Here is a 19,043-nt window from a genome sequence, read left to right on the forward strand (position 1 = left end):
CCTGTATGAAAAAACCATTACATGAGACCAATTTTTCTCATCGCCCGTACAAAGGAATACTACTAGACTACCTAAAGCAGTGAGGTAGTCACTTACAAATATAAAAAATAGTTATACCGTAAAAACGTGGAGGTGATATATTATTGGCCGGTACTGTATGTATCTTTACGTGTTATTTGTCGTGACATCACGGAATGGGCTCAACGAAATAAGAACGTAATAGTTGGGTCCATTTCGTGATGCACAATTTTCTGCTTTTATCTCTGCTTCTTTTGTCTGTATATGTTAGTAATAGTCATACTAGTCATAGTCACGAATAATGTGACGTTTTCAACCAAAAGGTACCACATTGTCGCTTGTTGATAAGGTTGATTTCTAATTGAAGCTATATGGAAATAGCGCCTTACTGACAAGCGACAATAAGTACCCTTTTGGTTGAAAATGGCACAAATGTCCTTTATCTTTAGAAATTAACATTTTATTAGTAAAAATAACTGTCAGATACAACCAGCAGCAGATGTAGCGAAACGGGCGCATTGATGATTGAATTGATGATGATGAATTTAAACTTTCGCATTGTACACATGCCAAGCACCCAATAATTAAATTAAATAATTAAGTTATTAAACACATAAATGAATTAATGATTATTGTGAATTAAATTATTATAGCGAAAGCTTTTAATACTTACAGTAATTTTATATGTAGGTACATTTAGCGTTTGCATCAAATCCGGTAGCTCTGATTTTTTGTAGACTTGTTTATCAAATATTATAGAACAATTTTACACAGGTGGACCTAGTGTCACAGTAAGATAATAGTATTTTGGGTACTAGATGACGACTATACGTCAACTATGAACGTACCGTCGCACCGCGGCGGGGGCCCATTCCACCTCTCATCTATATCGCAGACTAGTCGCGACCTGCCCACCATCTCGTGGCCCTCCGAGCACTCGTACTGCACGTGCGACAGGTACGACACGGACTCGTTCAGCAGCGTGTACGAGCCGTGCGCGATCTCCGCTGGGTAGCCGCATTCAATTCCTGGAACGTGACATGGCATTGTTATATCTTTGGAACTATAGGTAGGGTAAACTCGCATTGGTGACACGCCTAATTCGGTGATACAAGTTTTGAAGCATGAGAACGAGGAAAAAGTGAATTAGGGCCTTATAAATGGGACCTCAAGGCTTCACCCTAATTCAAAACAATTCAAAACTTGTATCGCCGAATGGCGTGTCACCAAATAATGTGTCCGCCGGATGCCCGTCCGCTGCCCATCTGTGTCTATTTCTCGCCACACATTGACGGATGTGTCCGCCAGATACATTTTTCAGGCAGATCCGACGGGCAAATCCGTGCATGTATGGCTAGCTATACAAAAGTTTTTATAGGCATAGACATTGTCACAGGTAAGTTACGAGGAATTGCCGTGGTGGCGAAAATCTGAGCCAAAATAGGATCAAAAGAAAATAATGAGAAATAAATCTTTTTTGTTCGTAAACTATAGGTAATTATGAATTGAATTAAATAAATATTATAGGACGTTCTTACACAGATTGACTAAGTTCCAAAGTAAGGTCAAGAAGGCTTGTGTTGCGGGTACTCAGACAACGATATATATAATATACAAATAGAAAACACCCATGACTCAGGAACAAATATATGTGCTCATCACACAAATAAATGCCCTTACCGGGATTCGAACCCAGGACCATCGGCTTCACAGGTAGCGTCACTACCCACTAGGCCAGACCAGTCGTCAAAAGTTGTTTATCAAAGTACCGACATAAGTTAATTTATATCGTTCTTGTTTTAATGTTACTTGAAAGTTATTTTTAACTTTTCTATGGGACTCGATACACCTACAGATATGTAGTATGTAAAACTTCTACTCCCTCTAATTTACTTGTATTACAATTTCTAGATATTTCATCACACACACACACACACGAATATAGATAAAATTTCATCACACACACATGTAGATAAAATAGTATTAGCTTGTTTTCTTTCTGTTTTTGTTAACCTGCAACTTGTTGCTACGGAGGAGCGGGGCTTCCTGATACAGGTATAATATACCTAATAGCAAGTCCCAACGTACTACCTTGTAATGTAACATTTTATAAATAAAAATAAAATTCGTTTATGTCAGGCTTCATAATGGTCCATACATGTTAGTACTTAATACTATCTTAAGCAACTAAACTTAAATTATTTATATTATTATTATTGTATTTCTATTTTGGCAGGAGCCAGGGTACACTCATCGGCTGCTACATACTCATGTGTACGCAGCTACCAATGAGTGCACCCTGGTCCAGTGCACGATAAGCTGACTGTCGAGCCTGTCAGCTATAACTACTATAATTATTGTACTAAAATATTTTCATTTCCATTTTTTCATATATATTTTTTATGTTATTTTACAAGCTTTTATTTTTTAAATGAGAGCGTAATGATTGTATGGGTATAATTACCAATGTTCTATTTGATTTTACTCACGTTTGCACACGGGCGGGAACTCCGTATAGAACCCGGTGTCCAGACATGTCCGGACAGTGGGGCCGACCAGCAGGTGCCCCTGGTCGCATGAGTACTGCACCGCAGCGCCTACTTCGAAGGACTCGGTGCTCATGGTCGAGTTTGGGGGCTGCTCTGGACGCCCGCACGCCTTCGGTTCTGGAAAGAGATTGAGAAATGAGTGCAGGCTCTAACTTTGAACTCCTATTGCACCGCAAAATGGGGTGAGTACGGTTCGCGGGGAGAGTTGGGTTATAAATGGGGAGAGAAGGGATGAAAGGGGGTGAGATGGGATTTTAAGGCTACTGCTACAAAAATAATGAATTCCAATTTAAAATGGAGCTATAGTAATTAGTAATACTCATAATAAAAATAAAAGATCCAACAATCTTTCAAAATCACCTTTGTATGAAATCCCATCTCACCCCAATTACGAGGGACTACGGGGTGAGGTGGGATTTCCTGTTTATCGTCAAAGTTATGAAATGGAACTACCCAAAATAAAATAGAAACTAAAATACAAACGTCCGGAACACTTATTATATACACCATTCATATGTAAAAATAAAATGTTATTGAGATTTGAATGTCAATTTTGCCCCTACTAACCCCCATTTTACGGTACTAGAGTTAGACCAAGATAAGTATGCAACGATTTTGATAGCACAACGCAGTGCGTTATTTTAAACGTCAAACTTCTATGAACACGTTCGCTAGCGTCAATAAATTTGTGTATCTTACATGGAGACTATATGAAGGAGCCAAATCTCTATATATGAAAAGTGTCCATCAAAAAACAGTAATTAGGCGGCGCCACCATACACCGAAATACTACCAAACACAACCTACGTAATTTGGTCGGGTTTTTTGTTGGTTCATGTTATACTCGTGTCCCAGAGCCTAACTAGCGCCACCGGAGAGATTAGAAACCATTATTTAAAGCTGAAAGCGGTCACTTTTTCAACAATTCTGCCATAAGAGATTGGCATCCTTTCTATACCATCCATAGTACCTTAGTAACCGATAATAACGATGTATCTTCAGAAATCAGCAGAAGAATAATGGCCGCTAACAAATCGCCGCTATACTTACTCAACCTCGTATCTGCAACACACATTTGATGACAAAAACACCCGTATTCCGAATGAAATAAAAGCGACATTTCTATCAAATGATTGTTGCAGATATGAGGTTGAGTAAGTATAGCGACGAAATGCCACTTCGACCTGTTAATATACCTTCTAATTTTTCTTAATACCTTTTGTTCCAATGTGAATGTTTGCCAGGGCCGAATTTAGATATTATGAATTACATAGTCCAATAGTTTTCGCTTGTGAATATTGTAATTTTTGCACTGTTTAATACTTATCTTTAATACAATTTTTTTTGCATATAGACCTAGCATTACATAGATGAGCTACACGCGTGCCCCCGTAAGGGACAGAACATACGCAATGCGACAATATGAGTGGTCGAGTAGATTTAATAAACCGTACTAAATTTACGGTGGGGAATACAAAAAAATGTGAGACTGTGACAAGGACAAACAGTAACAGCGCTTTCTGCTACTCCTACTGAAAGATACATAAGACTATCCCGTTCGGTCATTTTCCCCCACCCCTCATAACCGCTCCAGTTATACCAGATTCATGTTTTTGCCACATTTAGTTCTAGCTGGTTAAAGACAAAGATCGTTAGAATTACGTAGATGTTGTAAGCCTTTTTGTAATTTAGTTGTAAAACTTAGTTGTTAATTGATTTTTCTAAGACAAACCGGTATTTGGCATTTCTGCAGGTTATTATTATTAAAGTACCTACCATATGCCCCGACAAGGTTTTAACACCAGTTATTCACACTTACATCACAAAGGCTGTGACTTCAGGCAAACTATGCGTTCCTAGAATTAATTACTACTACGGGGATAGAACCCTTAGGAAAAGAATACCATATTTGCTTAATAGTTTGCCCGAAGCCATAAGATGTGAAAATAAGAAGTCTCAATTTAAATCTATGTTAAAAATACACTACCTCAATATTTTGTAGTAATTGCACTACTATAAAATTAAGTTAAGTACAAATGTAACTAGAGACTGATGACCCCACAGTCAAACTCATTATTGAGTTTTGCGGGGCTATGATTATTGTATGAATACTCTGTATTTTATTAAATAAATAAATAATCATAATAAAAAGGTACACCTTTTTGTGGAGTGCCTCTTATTTAGACCTTGCAATATCTCACAGCTCCGTCATAAAATTTTTCATTGCAAATATTGCTTCTTGATATAATCTTATCTAGGGTAGGGTAGGAAACAGTGGCTCGGAAAAAAATAGCCGGGTACAGTGGCTCATTTAACCTGATTCCAAGAGGCGATATTAGGACTGAGCCACTGTTCGAGCGGAGCCACTGTTTCCTACCCTACCCTACTCGTGACCTGCTTCACCAAATTTTATGAAAATCTGTTGAGAAATGCGATCTGTCGAGGAAAACAGCCACACAGCCAAAGATAAGAAATCTTTTCCCATGTTGAAGGAGACGCTCCGCTCGCGCTCGGGGAATTGGAGTCTATAGAAAAAGGCAATAAACCCAACAATTTCATTAATCCAATTGGAATTTGACTACCTATACACAATGTATAATTCATCGATACCTTTGTTTGATAGAGACGATCTTCCAAAAATAAATAGTTAACCCTTAAATGCATGATTTTTTTTATTTTTGGAACCCTTTTTTTTCTGTTGAATCTGTGAGCTGTCCAAGTGTCTAATGCTTTGTATACATTTGGCAACAATATGCATTAAAGGGTTAAGAGTTCCCGGCAAGACCGGCCGAATTTCACCTACCCATACAAACGGAGTTACGTTCTCATTTTAAAACTACGTGTTGGATTGTAATGAAACTTTGCACATGCAATGAAATGAGGTATATCTATGTCTGTAATTAGTTTATATAGTTTATATAGCTCTAGTATATAAAACAAACGAAATAGAGCAAAAACAAGTTTTGCACGAAAAACATAATTCGCTGTATTTTTTACTATATCTGAAGCTGCATAAACTAATTACAGACCTAGATATACCTTATCCTATTGTAAGTACAAAGTTTCAGACCAATCTAGTTAGTCGTTTTAAAATGAGAGCGTAACTACGTTTGTATGGAGAACCAAGCTTGCCGGAGACTTAAAATGCCATTAAAAATAACAGTATAAAAAAAAGTCGCAGTTATACAGTCGCAATAGCAAAATCGCAAGCGCAGCACATAAAATACATTCGTCAGCTAATAATCATAAGAAACAGAAAAAAATAAAATTGTTCTTTAGCTTTCCCCCAGTGTTACTTACGAACGCCACTTCTATAATTATTTTGTACCTATGGTCACTTTAACGGCCCGGCCACGACATCGCGCGGCGGCCATAGGTGGGAACGAAAGGTCCGATCGCTGTGTCTCACTCCAACCTATGGCCGCCGCGCGATGACGTGGCCGGGCCGTTAGGTGTTATTTACATCTTTGCACGCACACCATACGTAGAGCGGCGTGTCATATCTCTCACAACTGTATATTATACACAGGCCTTTAGCTAAAAAAAACTTACGGTGCTGGCAGATAAAGTTCAGATTGGCCTGGCAGTCCGTGTCCGCCCACAGCCAGCCCTTGCTGCCGTCGAACCGCGCGCACCCCTCGCCCCCCGCAGGCACGCTATTCCAGAAGGAGACAGTGACGTCATTCCCGTTCACCCACTTCCAGTTGTTCGGATCCTGGGGGTCTCGTACGGCCCCCATCCAGTATTGGCTACTGCTGTCGCTCCTGGAATAGAGTTAGGATTATAGGTAGATCAAATCATAGAAGGTAATATCTAGATCGATACAGTATTGCTTTTGTTCTAATAAAATCGACCTGTATTAGCTGTCACTTTAGTTTAGTTTGCGTAGTTGCCGCATGGCGCTAGTTATATTCTCAGACGTAATGTACGGCCAAGTTGAGTTTGGCCCGATATAACAGCTGTACGTAATACTACCATTTATTGTACTCGTAATAAAGAATTCTGTAATATGTATCTCTAACTTATTTTTGTCATTGTCTTTTGTATGTTATATATGGACCCGGGTATGTCCTTAAATTGCGTCCGGACCCGGATATGTCCTTAAACTACGTCCAAAAGAGAGGTATGGGCACTGTGAATGTTATCTCGCTTTGTGTGGTAGGGCACAGGACAGCGGATGTTCCAGATCTAGAGCAGAGCCCAACTGGGGAAGTACCTCCACCTTACAGAAAACCGCAGCCAAATAACACTAGACCCTACTCATAGTGTTGTGTTCCTGCCGGTAAGTAAGGTTGCCAGAGCTCAACGAGGGAGAGGAGTGTTAGGGTCGGCAACGCGCGTGTAATATCTCCGGTGTTGCAGGCGTCCATAGGCTACGGTGACTGCTTACCATCAGGCGGGCCGTATGCTTGATTGCCACCGACGTGGTATAAAAATATATATATTAATTTTGTTGTTTTTCTTGTTACCTGTCGTGATTGTATCACCGGATGGTCTCACAGAAAGATCAGCGCTGGAAGTCGCCAGCAACATGCTGAGGTGAGACCATTTCGTGGCACTTTTTCTTTTTTATGTTTCTCTGTTTTGTATAATTTTCTATTTTTGTGTTTGTGCTAACGAATATATTATTTATATTCTATTCTATTCTATTCCATTCTATTCTATTCTATTCTACAGACTAAAATAGATGTCATATGCTAGAGAAAACCATGGCTTAGCGAGAATTAGAAGCCTATGAAGGAACCTGGTCTTCAACAGAACATGATGTCACGATCCTCAGCATTGAGGGAACGATTGAAGAAGAACTAGACAAAAATTTACCAAGCCTTCCGATGTTCGAGGCCGGAATCGAACCGGCTCCTTCAGCTTACGCGGCTAATCTTGACCAATGGACCCAATGGCCACGGCTGTACCCGTCCCAAATTCTCTAGTATATTCGTAATAAGATAAGATCACGTCGAACACTACCTCACCTCAACCTCACCCTCACCTCAACCTCACCTCAAGTACTAGAAGTTGCCTCGGCCACTGAACGCACGCTCCGTAGCACGAGTCATTTCATATTGAGTCATCTTTCAGTGCCACTTGCACCATCACTAACCCGGGTGTAAGCGGATAAACCGTTAACCCAGTGTGAAATTGTTCTGGTAACCATGGTAACTCCAGGTTTAACCGGTTAACCCGGGTTAGTGGAATGGTGCAAGTGGCGCTAAGAGTCACAAGAATATAGCCGCAGCCATCCACAGTCGCCATCAGATATATCGGAGGGGCCGGGATGCTCAAAAATATCTGAACACGCCTCTATTGTCAAAGCGCTAGAGTGCGTGTTCAGATATTTGTGAGCACCTCGGCCGCTCCGATATATCTGATGGCGACTGTACAATCATGCAAGTTCTACCATATAATAAATATTAGTACTACCGTAGGTACAAAGGAAACTTCCTACAAAACAGTAGTTTGACAGCGGTTCAGGGTCGAATAAAGCTATCCCTTTCTAATATATGGCACTATCCCTTTCGGCTATTTAGGGTTGTCAAAATTCAAGTCATTATGTTATCTGTGGTCGTGCACGCAAAGGGACTTCAAGTTGTGCCAACCCTAATAATTGCTCGGAGCAATGCTGAGCCGAACGGAGCCGAGTTTGCTCGAAGCGAGGAGTTTCGCACCCCTTGTTTTACTTGCATATGAAAAATGAAATGAAATGAAAGCAGTTTCATGTTAATTTCGCATACCGTTTTAAAATGAGAGCGTGTTTGATTGTATGACGGCGGCGGCTATTAGTAATCCAGTGACTCTTTATCGCGTTTAGATTATTACTATCGACCCGCCCCGGCTTCGTACGGGTAAACCTTAAATTATATACCTAAACCTTCCTCAAGAATCGCTCTATTGGTAGGTGAAAAGCGCATGAAAATCTGTTCAGTGGTTTTCTAGTTTATCGCGAACATACATACACACAGACAGACAGACGTGGAGGGGGACTTTGTTTTATTAAAAAAAAAGTGTAGTGATAGTGATCTGGAGTTGCAGGCGTACATAGGCTACGGAGACTGCTTAACATCAGGCGGGCCATATGCTTGTTTTCCACCGACGTAGTATACAAAAACCGCAATTAAGAGGCCGGTGTCGATTTTAGTCGCAAAAATGTAAAATTGATAGATTTAGTCGGTGAAATTGTACACCTTTTGTTACCTAATTGAACGTCTTCTTATCTTGCCTTTTATCAGATCATTTTTTTGAAAACAGACTCACTAAATTAGTAATGATTTTTTTTCTGATGGACGTTTAGTTAAACGCGCGTAAAGCACTGATTTTGTCGCTCTTATTTGTAAATTTCGTAAAGTTTGGACTGATAAAAACAGTATATTTGTATTACACATATTCTGTACTTGACCTTTATCAGATTACATTTTTGTTATATGACTTACGAGTTCGAGGAAATGAAAGTTAAACGAATTAAATTTTCTCCAGAAATTACTTCAAAACAAGGGTCAGTTTCTCTGAAAATCGACTTAATTTCAACGTAATTTTGATACTTAAACAATCTACAACATTTGCTGAAACTATTCTTATACATCAATTTGTATAATTTACCACCATAATTTTTTGATATTTTTTTTAAACTGCCCCTTCTCTTCATATATTACCGGTGACGCACGCTCGCGGCCTCATTATTAAAAGGCAAGATGAGAAGACGTGCTAATAGAAACCAATACTTGTTATTTAGATATTACGTAACAAAACGTGTAAAATTTCAACGACTAAATATATCAATTTTATATTTTTGCTCCAAAATCGACACCGGCCTCTTAAAATGGATTGAGCACATAGTTTTTGATTATGAGGGGTAAGACAAAAAATCGTCCGTATGCCGAAGCATTACGGGCGACTGTTCATCTTACCCCACATGAAAAACCCTTTCAATCTTATTCCACGCTTACAACATTCTGTGCCACTTGAAGTTTCTGTATAGCAACAATGAGTAAAAAAAACAGATATCCCTTTTCGCTAATGCAGCTTTCGCAGAAGACAATCTGGCAACAATTCGCATGTGGTTACAAAAGGAAATAACATAATCAGAAATCCACATAATTTTAAATCTAATTACGAGCCCATTAAGGTTCAAATTGAAATGGAGGTCGAGTACGTTATTTCTTTTTGGTGCAAGTAAAGTATTTCGCAATGCATTATGGTTTTAAAGTGTATTGAGTGTGATATGTTTTCTTCGAAATCGATGCAAGTGTAATGAATTATGTAGGATTGAGAAAGTTGCTGGGAATTGGTAGGTGTTACATACCTAGATACCTACAGTACAGTAAATATTACTTTCGCAAATTTAAAGGTTTGGACATTTTAAGAATAATACTTTAAAACTGAGGGGAAGGTTTCAAATGAAGGTTTTCATCTTTTTATGGTGTGGTGCCTAAAGGGTAAAAACGGGTCTTACGGGACCCTATTACTAAGACTCCACTTTCCGTCTGTCTGTCTGTCACTAGGCTGTATCTCATGAACCGTGATAGCTAGACAGTTGAAATTTTCAGATGATGTACACATTTCAGTTGCCGCTATAACAATAAATACTAAAAATTGAATTTCGAGTCCCACTCGTTTTTTAGGTAGATACCAAGACACCGAGCCAACTCTGAATAGACTTTGCAGTGACAGTGTGTGGCCGTGGCACTATAACCGTAAACAGAGTACATGCGTTATGAACTCTAAATCGAATTTAGAAAATGTTGGTAATATTGCTGTACCGCAGGGATCGACAATGGGAAATGTCCTATTTTTGATTCTGGTAAACGACATCTCATCGGCAAGTCCCGATTTGGAGTTCATAACGTATGCCGATGACACATGCATCCTGGTAAGTGCTGACAACCTTCAAATTTTGAATTCTAGGGTCCAAATTGCTATGCAACGAATATCTCAATGGTTTGCTGCAAACGGAATGCTATTAAATTTAGAAAAAAACAATATTTTATATTTCCAGCTTAGACATAACATCAACAACAAATTAGTTATAAAGCTAAATGACATCGAGGTACCACAAGTTAAAGAGGTAAGTTACCTAGGCTTCATCCTGGATTCCGGTCTCACGTGGTCCCCTCACATCGACCGTATGTGCGACAAACTGTCTTCCGCTTGCTATGCGCTTTCAAGAATAGCACCGACCTTGACACATGAAAATGTGATAAAAGCGTACTACGGATATTTTCATTCTGTTCTTATTATGGGTGCTGACCTGTGGGCGACGGCGGCTGACCGCGAAAGGCCTTTCAAATTACAAAAACGTGCTGTTCGTATCATTAGCGGAAAGCCATATGATCATCCCGCAAAAAGTTTATTTAAACACCATAAGATTCTCACTCTTCCGAGTGTTTACATATTAACCGCATGTAAGTACTTTAGGGCAAACGTGGATCAATACGCTACCCATTCCCTGGCCCGTAGAAGTAACCGGCTAATCGTCCCGCGGTGCAGGCTTGCAAAGGCCCGAAAGTCACTTGGGATCTTAGGCCTAAAATTGTATAACTTGCTACACGAGGAAATAAAATTAGCTAAAACGGATAAAAAGTTTGACCGAAATCTTAAAACAATGTTAACTGACTTAGCATGCTACAGCGTCGACGAATTTGTTGAAACGTGTACTAACCCTAAGTAATTTATCTCCTAATTAATATGTATAAGCAAATTTATACCTTATAAATTAAAATGACGACTTGTTAAGCCATATGCGACCCTATTGTCTACTGTTTACGAACCTGCTTTGCTCAAAATATGTTTTATTTAATAATAATTAAGTTTAAGTGAGATAAATACTTACTCTAGAAATGTTGTACCTACTATGTACCTACCTATTTTACTGACCTGTAAAACATTAACATTTACCAATAAATGTCTTGTATCTTGTATCTTGCAATTTCTGTGAATATGTGCCACTACCACTTTTAATTGTCACTTCAAAGTTAACTTAGATGGAATTAACAAAAACAAAGTTTTAACCTATAGGTCAGGTTCAGGGCATGGATTCTATAGTTTGTCAAAGGACTGTCTCATTTCAAACATAGACAGAGAGAAACATACTATCTTTGTCTTACACTAGTACTACCACCTAAAAGAAAAGGATGAGTATAGTTTTTTTGTTCTTATTTACTGACAAGATTTGCTTGACCAACTATATTCTATTTTACTTTTTTTTTTTTCATAGCCTATATTGTGTCCCACTGCTGGGCAAAGGCCTCCCCTGTCTTCCGCCACTCGTCACGGCTTTATGCATGCTTTTTTTTATACCACGTCGGTGGCAATCAAGCATATGGCCCGCCTGATGGTAAGCAGTTACCGTAGCCTATGGACGCCTGCAACACCGGAGATATTACACGCGCCGACCCTTTAAAAACCTGTACACTCCTTTTTTGAAGAACCCCGCCAGTCGCTACAAAAAGAGTCCAGGTCGTCTCGCCATCTCCTTTTTGGCCTGCCTCTGCCTCGGGTGATCTGTGGTGCCCATTTTACTTAATAGGTCTAAAACTTAGTGTTTATTACAACTGTGTTTAAGATGCGTAGTCTTAAGTCTAAATTTAACCCCAGTAGCATTTATACGTCATTATGACGTCAGCGACGTCATTATGACGTAATAATGCCGTCATTATGACGTCGCTGACGTCATTTTGCTACCTGGGAAAGAATTAGACTAATAGACCAGGTATTATATTATTAAGACGGCGCTTAAAATACTTCTATTGATTATTGGGTCAATTATTTTTGGAGTCTCTTTTCGCATCTTTTTGAATTCGAGTTATGTTTAGGGTTCCGTAACTTCCGTCCGTACCAAAAAGGTACAAAAGGAACCCTTATGGTGCGACCAAAGACAGATATAATATAACTCCGTAATGATGATGATGATGATGCTCTCCTGACCGATTTCGGCCACAGCGACTGTGTGCTCTGGAGTAGGCAATTTTTAATTCGCGTTATTAGCGTGTAGCTGATCCGCTCTCTGGTGCGCCCGTAATAGATGGATACAGTCTAAGGATAAAACGTGCCTCGAAAATCAAGAAAATTTGATTCTCGTTCAGAGGGCGCTACTAGCTTTGGCCTACTGTCGTATAGATGGCGTTGACGGTTTCGTTTGTTATTTAACAATTTTAACGCATATCAGTGAAAGAACATGGGTCAAAATCATAAAAATAATTAATGCAAATAAAAAAAACATTTATCCATATTTAAATACATTTTATCGTATTTTTATAAATCTTCATTTTTAGTTTTAAAGTGTGTCGACAGATGGCAGTGAATTTACTGGGGTTACAAAATTTACTATGACAGTACCGCTCTAGTATAAGTTACTCTATGGTGCGACTCTGTCCGTCCATCCGTCCGTCTGTCTGTCTCATTGCTAAATATCTCGAGAACTACTTAAGCTATCGATTTGAAATTTGGAATTGTTATTTCTAATATAGTAAGACTCAATCGAAGAGAATACTTACAACTCGAGAAAGTTTCTGACCAATTAATCACTCGTAAGTAAAACTGAATTGGATTTTAAATTGAGGTAATATGCTTAATGTATAACATTTAAAACTCGCGTTTTTAACACATATTAAATCACATCACTACAAATAAATTCGCGATAGGCGGTTGTAATTGTGATTTGATATGATTTAATGTACAAGTACAATATGTGTAACGTCTAACATACCTGCAAGACTTTAATTAATCCATAAGGACGGTGGGTATACACTATACAGCATGTTTTTACTAACTACACTACTTTTTAGGGTTCCGTACCTCAAAAGGAAAAAACGGAACCCTTATAGGATCACTCGTGCGTCTGTCTGTCTGTCTGTCCGTCTGTCACACACTATTTTCTCCGAAACTACTGAATTAAGTTAAAATTTGGTATACATATGTAAGTTTGTGACCCAAAGATGGACATGTAACTGATGTAACGTAAACAAATTAATTTTAAACAGGGGGGCCACTTTTGGGGGGTAAATGAGAAAATTAAAAAATAAAGTTTGTCAAACTATATCGTGTTGCATATCAAATGAAAGAGCTCATTGTGAGAATCTCAAATATATTCTTTTTATAATTTTAAGATAAATAGTTTAGAAGTTATTCAAGAAAATAGGCAAAAAATTACCATTCCCTTTATCTCCGAAACTACTGGGTCAAAAATTTCGAAAAAAGTACACAAAATAGATCTTTACCTATAGATCACCGGAAAACCTATTAGAAATGTGCAGTCAAGCGTGAGTCGGACTTAATTACTTAGTTTTTGATCCGACCCCTACGGGTATTTTAAGGACATTTCACATAAAAAATACATTGTTTAAATTGTGTAATGTACGGAACCCTTGTTTATTTATCTCTGTCTCTGTTTTCGCTACCAAAAGGCTGTCTTGAAGGGATATATTTTTAGCGATAAGGCCGTCTGTTGTCTGCCTCTATCTTTAATCAACATATTTAATATATACCTACGCTAGATGACGCAAATACCACGATTTGTATTGAAACCAAGCGTGCCGACTTTTTCATACAAAATTTACGAATAATATATATTTTGAAATTACTTATCTCATATCTATGATAAGAAATATGTTCTTGCCTTTGGGTGCTCGCAATTTTAGGGTTGTTGCAGTTAATTATCATGCAACGAAGAATTTTTTAAGTAGGTACAACTGACGCGCGTGGATTGTAAAGAGCGACGGTCAACCTCGACGCTTGGTCGGGGTTCGGACACGCGATGTAGATGCATTTGCATCTTCTATGGTATATTTATTTCTGTGCTTTAATCAATAGTTTATTCCTTAAGTTGTATCTTTTACTAAGGTGTGTCAATAAAGACCATTCTACCTATCTATCTATGGGCGCCCGGTAAATGTGCGACAGAGAATTTTCGAAAATGTCCAAATTCTCATGAAATGTTCTCGGTGTTCTGCACGTTTGCCAAACCTACTTACGGTTAGTTTCGATTTCTTTGACATATGAAAATACTACACTTATATCGACCGAACTAGGGAACAAATCAAATTAATTTATGAAATCACACTGCTCGCCCTTAGAGTTGGTCAAAGGCGCCTAGCCTTTCAAAGATAGCGTACACCAGATAATTTTTTGTACCGTGGCCAGGTGGTCTAGTGGCCAGGACGTTAACCGCGTAAGCTGAAGACGCGGGTTCGATTCCCGCCTCGGCCAACGGTGGACTTGGTCACTTTGTCTTTAGTGTATGTTATATATCAGTTTATAATTAATAACGATCGGGTTATGAATCGAATAAGAATAGACCGAGCGGGGTCTACACAACTTTGACACCCACCCGCTATCTTCAGTTACCCGTGAACAAGATGCATGAATCTGCGTCGAAATATCGGGAGCTCGATAACAATACAAAAGGTAATCACGGTTCATATCTCGCTTGATATAAGTCTAGTGAAACTAACCGTGAATCATTCAACTGTTTTCATATTGGAAACCCATTGTAGTTACGACAACAGTTAAAAACCTAAAAATCCCTAATCTGAACGGGAACTTTCTAACTGGAAACTTGCATTGCGAATTTTCTCAGAAAAGTTTCCAGAAATTGCGGAAAATTTGAGAATGTCATGCGCCTTGCACATTGCTATAATCGGCACGGCGAATGATGATTAAGATGATGAAGAAATAGGTTTTTACCGCATAGGAATCAAGGTACCCCGAGCCGATTATAGCGCCCGGTGCTAGTCCTCATTCTGTTGCTAGGTTATACGGTAAACATTTTTGCACCTGACTGCATCTAGCCTAGATCTATGAACCAAGGTAATACTTGTAACATCTATGCCTATGAACCGAGTCCGGTCAAACCATAAACCCGATGTGGGCTAACGTTACTGCCAATTTGCCTCGTGACATATCATATCGGTAAAATATCCGTTACTTCTAACGGCCGATTTACCGAACTATCTTTAATATCTGACGTATTTGTGACGTATCCGTGAGTTAGGTATGACAGGTGTGTTAGTGCGAGATGTGCCGTTAAACTTTGCAGTTGCACTGAATTGAATACAGCAAAGTGAGGTTGTGTCATAAATATTTTTATAGAAATGTGACATTATAATGACATTGCCACACTGGCGGTTGGTAAGAAGTTGTGGTTAGTTACGGACTGGTTGACGAGCTTAGCTGCATTGTAAATTTAAGTTAGTTTTAGTCCCAAAACTAAGGTACAGTCAAGTGTAATAATATGGGACATATGGGTGTAGATAACTTACTCAAACATATGTCCCATAGTTCGTAACTCGCTGACATAAGAGCTACGGGACATATTATCCTTGTTTAGTAAATTAAAATGTTTATTACTTACTTAATTTGACTGGCATTTTGTCCACCAGTCTTCTAGAAATCGATTTTCGCTCAAGTCATCTGGGTATATTTGGTATCAGTGCATTCAATATGATGTCCTGAACACAAATACGTGAAATGCCAAGCGCGAAAATGGGGGTAGTTACTGTGACGTCATAAAGTCGGCGACATGGGTATATTTGGTATCAGTGCATTCAGTATGATGTCGAACTACAAATACGTGAGATGGACAAGCGTGACAATGGGGGTAGTTACTGTGACGTCATAAAGTCGGCGACATGGGTATATTTGGTATCAATGCATTCAGTATGATGTCCTGAACTACAAATACGTGAGATGGACAAGCGTGACAATGGGGGTAGTTGCTGTGACGTCATAAAGTCGGCGACATGGGTATATTTGGTATCAGTGCATTCAGTATGATGTCCTGAACTACAAATACGTGAGATGGACAAGCGTGACAATGGGGGTGGTTACTGTGACGTCATAAAGTCGGCAGTACAAAGTTTTTTAATGTGGGGTATCAAATGAAAGGGCTTTTATAAACATACCTATGCCTCCTCCAAAGCTCCCAGCTGATGAACCCTTGCAGCGCCGGGTTGCTCTCGTCGACAAGCGAGCCTCCTCTGCCGCGGCAGAACGCGATAGCGTCGCGGAAGTTGGTGGGCTGGCGGTCGTAGAAGATGTAACATTTGCCGTTGTAGGTGGCCGTGCTGCCGGGCGGCTGGTCTCTGAACTGAGGGCATCTGCAGAAGAAAGTCAATGGATGAGTGTTGTCATAAATTGACATATTGACTTATTGTACCTCGAGGAACAGGTTAAGATTTGACTATTTCTAACTTTTCTGTAGTTTTAAACCTGGTCATAACTTACCCAAAAAACGGGTTCGACTGGCACCAGAAAAATGTCACCTTTCAAACAAAAACTCACGTTTCTATAGGCAAAACTTGATCAGTATACACGAAAGCTTCACATACCTATATACAACTGGCTCGGCGTAGACGCCTCTAAGTGCACGCTGACGAACGCTCCCGGCATGGGGGGGTTTCAGGTTTCAGGGTAGAAACAGGGGTTGCCCCTAGTGCCCCTCCTCAAGGAAAGGCAGTGAAGAACAGACTATTTCTGTCTTTTGTCTTGCTTTAACGCACGAGGTCCATAGACATTTAACCTCACAAAAACGGGATCGAAAGACATTATATAGACTCACCTTTCTATAGGCAAAGCTTGATCTGTATACACGAAAGCTTCGCATATAGACAGCTGGCTCGGCGTAGATGCCTCTAGGTGCACGCTGACGAACGCCCCCGGCATAGGGGGGTTGCAGGGTAGAAACAGGGGTTGCCCCTCCTCGAGGAAGCCGGTGAAGCGGTTACAGATGGGGTTAGTGCCGAGGTCTGGTCGATTGTTGCCAACACGGACCACGATCACTGCGGGCTTGTTGGCTCCTGGGGACAACAGGGTAGAGTTTAGTTTAATAAAAAATACTAAATAGCATATTATAGTGTAAGTGAATTTTTGTTAGATGATTTTGGTAAGTAATTGTAACTGTGTACAGCATGCAGTCACAGTCCATAAATGATAATGTATGTGAGAGCTGTACTTATGTACATATACCTATGTTGAACAAATAAATGCTTTTGACTTTTGTTGACTTTTAAATATTTACATTTTTAGGGTTCCGTACGGGACCCTATTACTAAGACTCCGCTGTCCGTCTGTCTGTCTGTCACCAGGCTGTATCTCATGAACCGTGATAGCTAGACAGTTGAAATTCACAGATGATGTATTTCTGTTGCCGCTATAACAACAAATACTAAAAACAGAATAATATAAATATTTGAATGGGGCTCCCATACAACAAACGTGATTTTTTTGCTGTTTTTTCCGTAATGGTACGGAACCCTTCGTGCGCGAGTCCGACTCGCACTTGGCTGGTTTTTTTAAGCTTAACGGGAGGTCTACAGCTCACAGACCCAAAGACTCTTGTAGGGTGGCAGTATTTTTTGATCCACGAGCCATTTTCAAACGAGAGCTTTCTATTTTGTATAAACCACGTAAGACACAGGTCAACATATTATATGTTACGTGTAGACAAACCATGAAAAGACCTTCCCGTAATCGTAACAATAATTGTCACGAATTAAACCTAACACACGCTAATCGCCACTACGATGTTTCCGTCTCATCGCGTAACACTTGCGTAACGTGAAAGTGATAGATGATTTTCGCGAAATCACCATAATTATTGACAGTGAGTCACGCATCGACATAACGCGTAATTTTATGCGTTGTGTTAATGTACGGTCACAGAATAAGTAATAGTATTATCATACAGAACGGTCACGCACCGCCCCGCCAAGACTCGAATGCCGTCGCCCCGCGACAGCAGATTGACGGCCGATTGCCGACCGCTCAGTACTATTTTTAAGCAACTTACACTATGACGCATGACGCGTGTACCGACGTGCCGTTCACACATAGAAACGCAAGTGATTTTTGATGTATAGTGTGTCCGCCCTGTGGTACGGTGTCAGTGGCGAGCGAACAGCGTCGCGGAGGGGCGTGGCTTCGGCGGCTTTGCCGTGAGGTCCCATTTAAAAGGCCCTAACTCACTAGCTTTTCTGGGTGTCATGCTTCAAAACATATACATCACCGAATTAGGCGTGTCTCAAAAAATGCGAGTTTACCCTATCTAAGAATAGAAGTAAACTGTAAGGCAGCGCTGCATTCGGATAAACAGTTGGTATCACTTTCTACAATTGGCGGGCACTGAAGCTTATCCACAAGTAATTCTGATAATGGCATAGAAAGGAGGGCTTCGACTTAAGGTTTCTAATATTATACCTACTGTAATAGTTACCTATCATTGCAGCTAGAATGTACTAGAGGTATAGTAAACGCTATCTCTACTGAGCTCGTTCACTTACGAACTAACAATGGCATTATGTTAAACAAAAGCCATTATGTATTTTGTGCCTGAGCGCGTGGCCTTTGTGCCTGAGGCTCCCACACAATAGCCACGCGATCAGGCACAAAGGCCACGCGCTCAGGCACAAAAGAAATAATGGCTTTTGTTTAACATAATGCCATTGTCAGTGAAGGTAAGTGAACGAGCTCAGTAGATAGACCGCATAC

At 39.8% G+C, this 19,043-nt stretch overlaps 1 protein-coding gene and 2 long non-coding RNA genes across 3 annotated transcripts in view; 2 read left to right on the forward strand and 1 right to left on the reverse strand.

Moving 5' to 3' along the window:
• Positions 1–19,043, forward strand: part of LOC134754592 (uncharacterized) — a 363,458-nt gene that overhangs the window by 122,240 nt on the left and 222,175 nt on the right. The window contains exon 2 of the long non-coding RNA XR_010128943.1: positions 6,781–6,885. This is a non-coding gene — a long non-coding RNA (uncharacterized LOC134754592). The remainder of the gene's footprint in view (positions 1–6,780; positions 6,886–19,043) is intronic.
• Positions 1–19,043, reverse strand: part of LOC134754548 (CUB and sushi domain-containing protein 3) — a 78,750-nt gene that overhangs the window by 10,279 nt on the left and 49,428 nt on the right. The window contains exons 4-8 of the mRNA XM_063690850.1: positions 17,116–17,353; positions 16,460–16,654; positions 6,120–6,331; positions 2,508–2,684; positions 867–1,046 (exon numbers count right to left, since the gene is read on the reverse strand). Of these exons, the coding sequence (XP_063546920.1) occupies positions 867–1,046; positions 2,508–2,684; positions 6,120–6,331; positions 16,460–16,654; positions 17,116–17,353 (1,002 nt within the window). The remainder of the gene's footprint in view (positions 1–866; positions 1,047–2,507; positions 2,685–6,119; positions 6,332–16,459; positions 16,655–17,115; positions 17,354–19,043) is intronic.
• On the forward strand, positions 16,894–17,367 carry LOC134754593 (uncharacterized). The gene is made up of 2 exons (XR_010128944.1): positions 16,894–16,959; positions 17,233–17,367. It is a non-coding gene; the product is annotated as an uncharacterized LOC134754593 (long non-coding RNA).

This window comes from Cydia strobilella, chromosome Z, assembly GCF_947568885.1.
Source record: "Cydia strobilella chromosome Z, ilCydStro3.1, whole genome shotgun sequence".
Classification (NCBI taxonomy): Eukaryota; Metazoa; Arthropoda; class Insecta; order Lepidoptera; family Tortricidae; genus Cydia; species Cydia strobilella.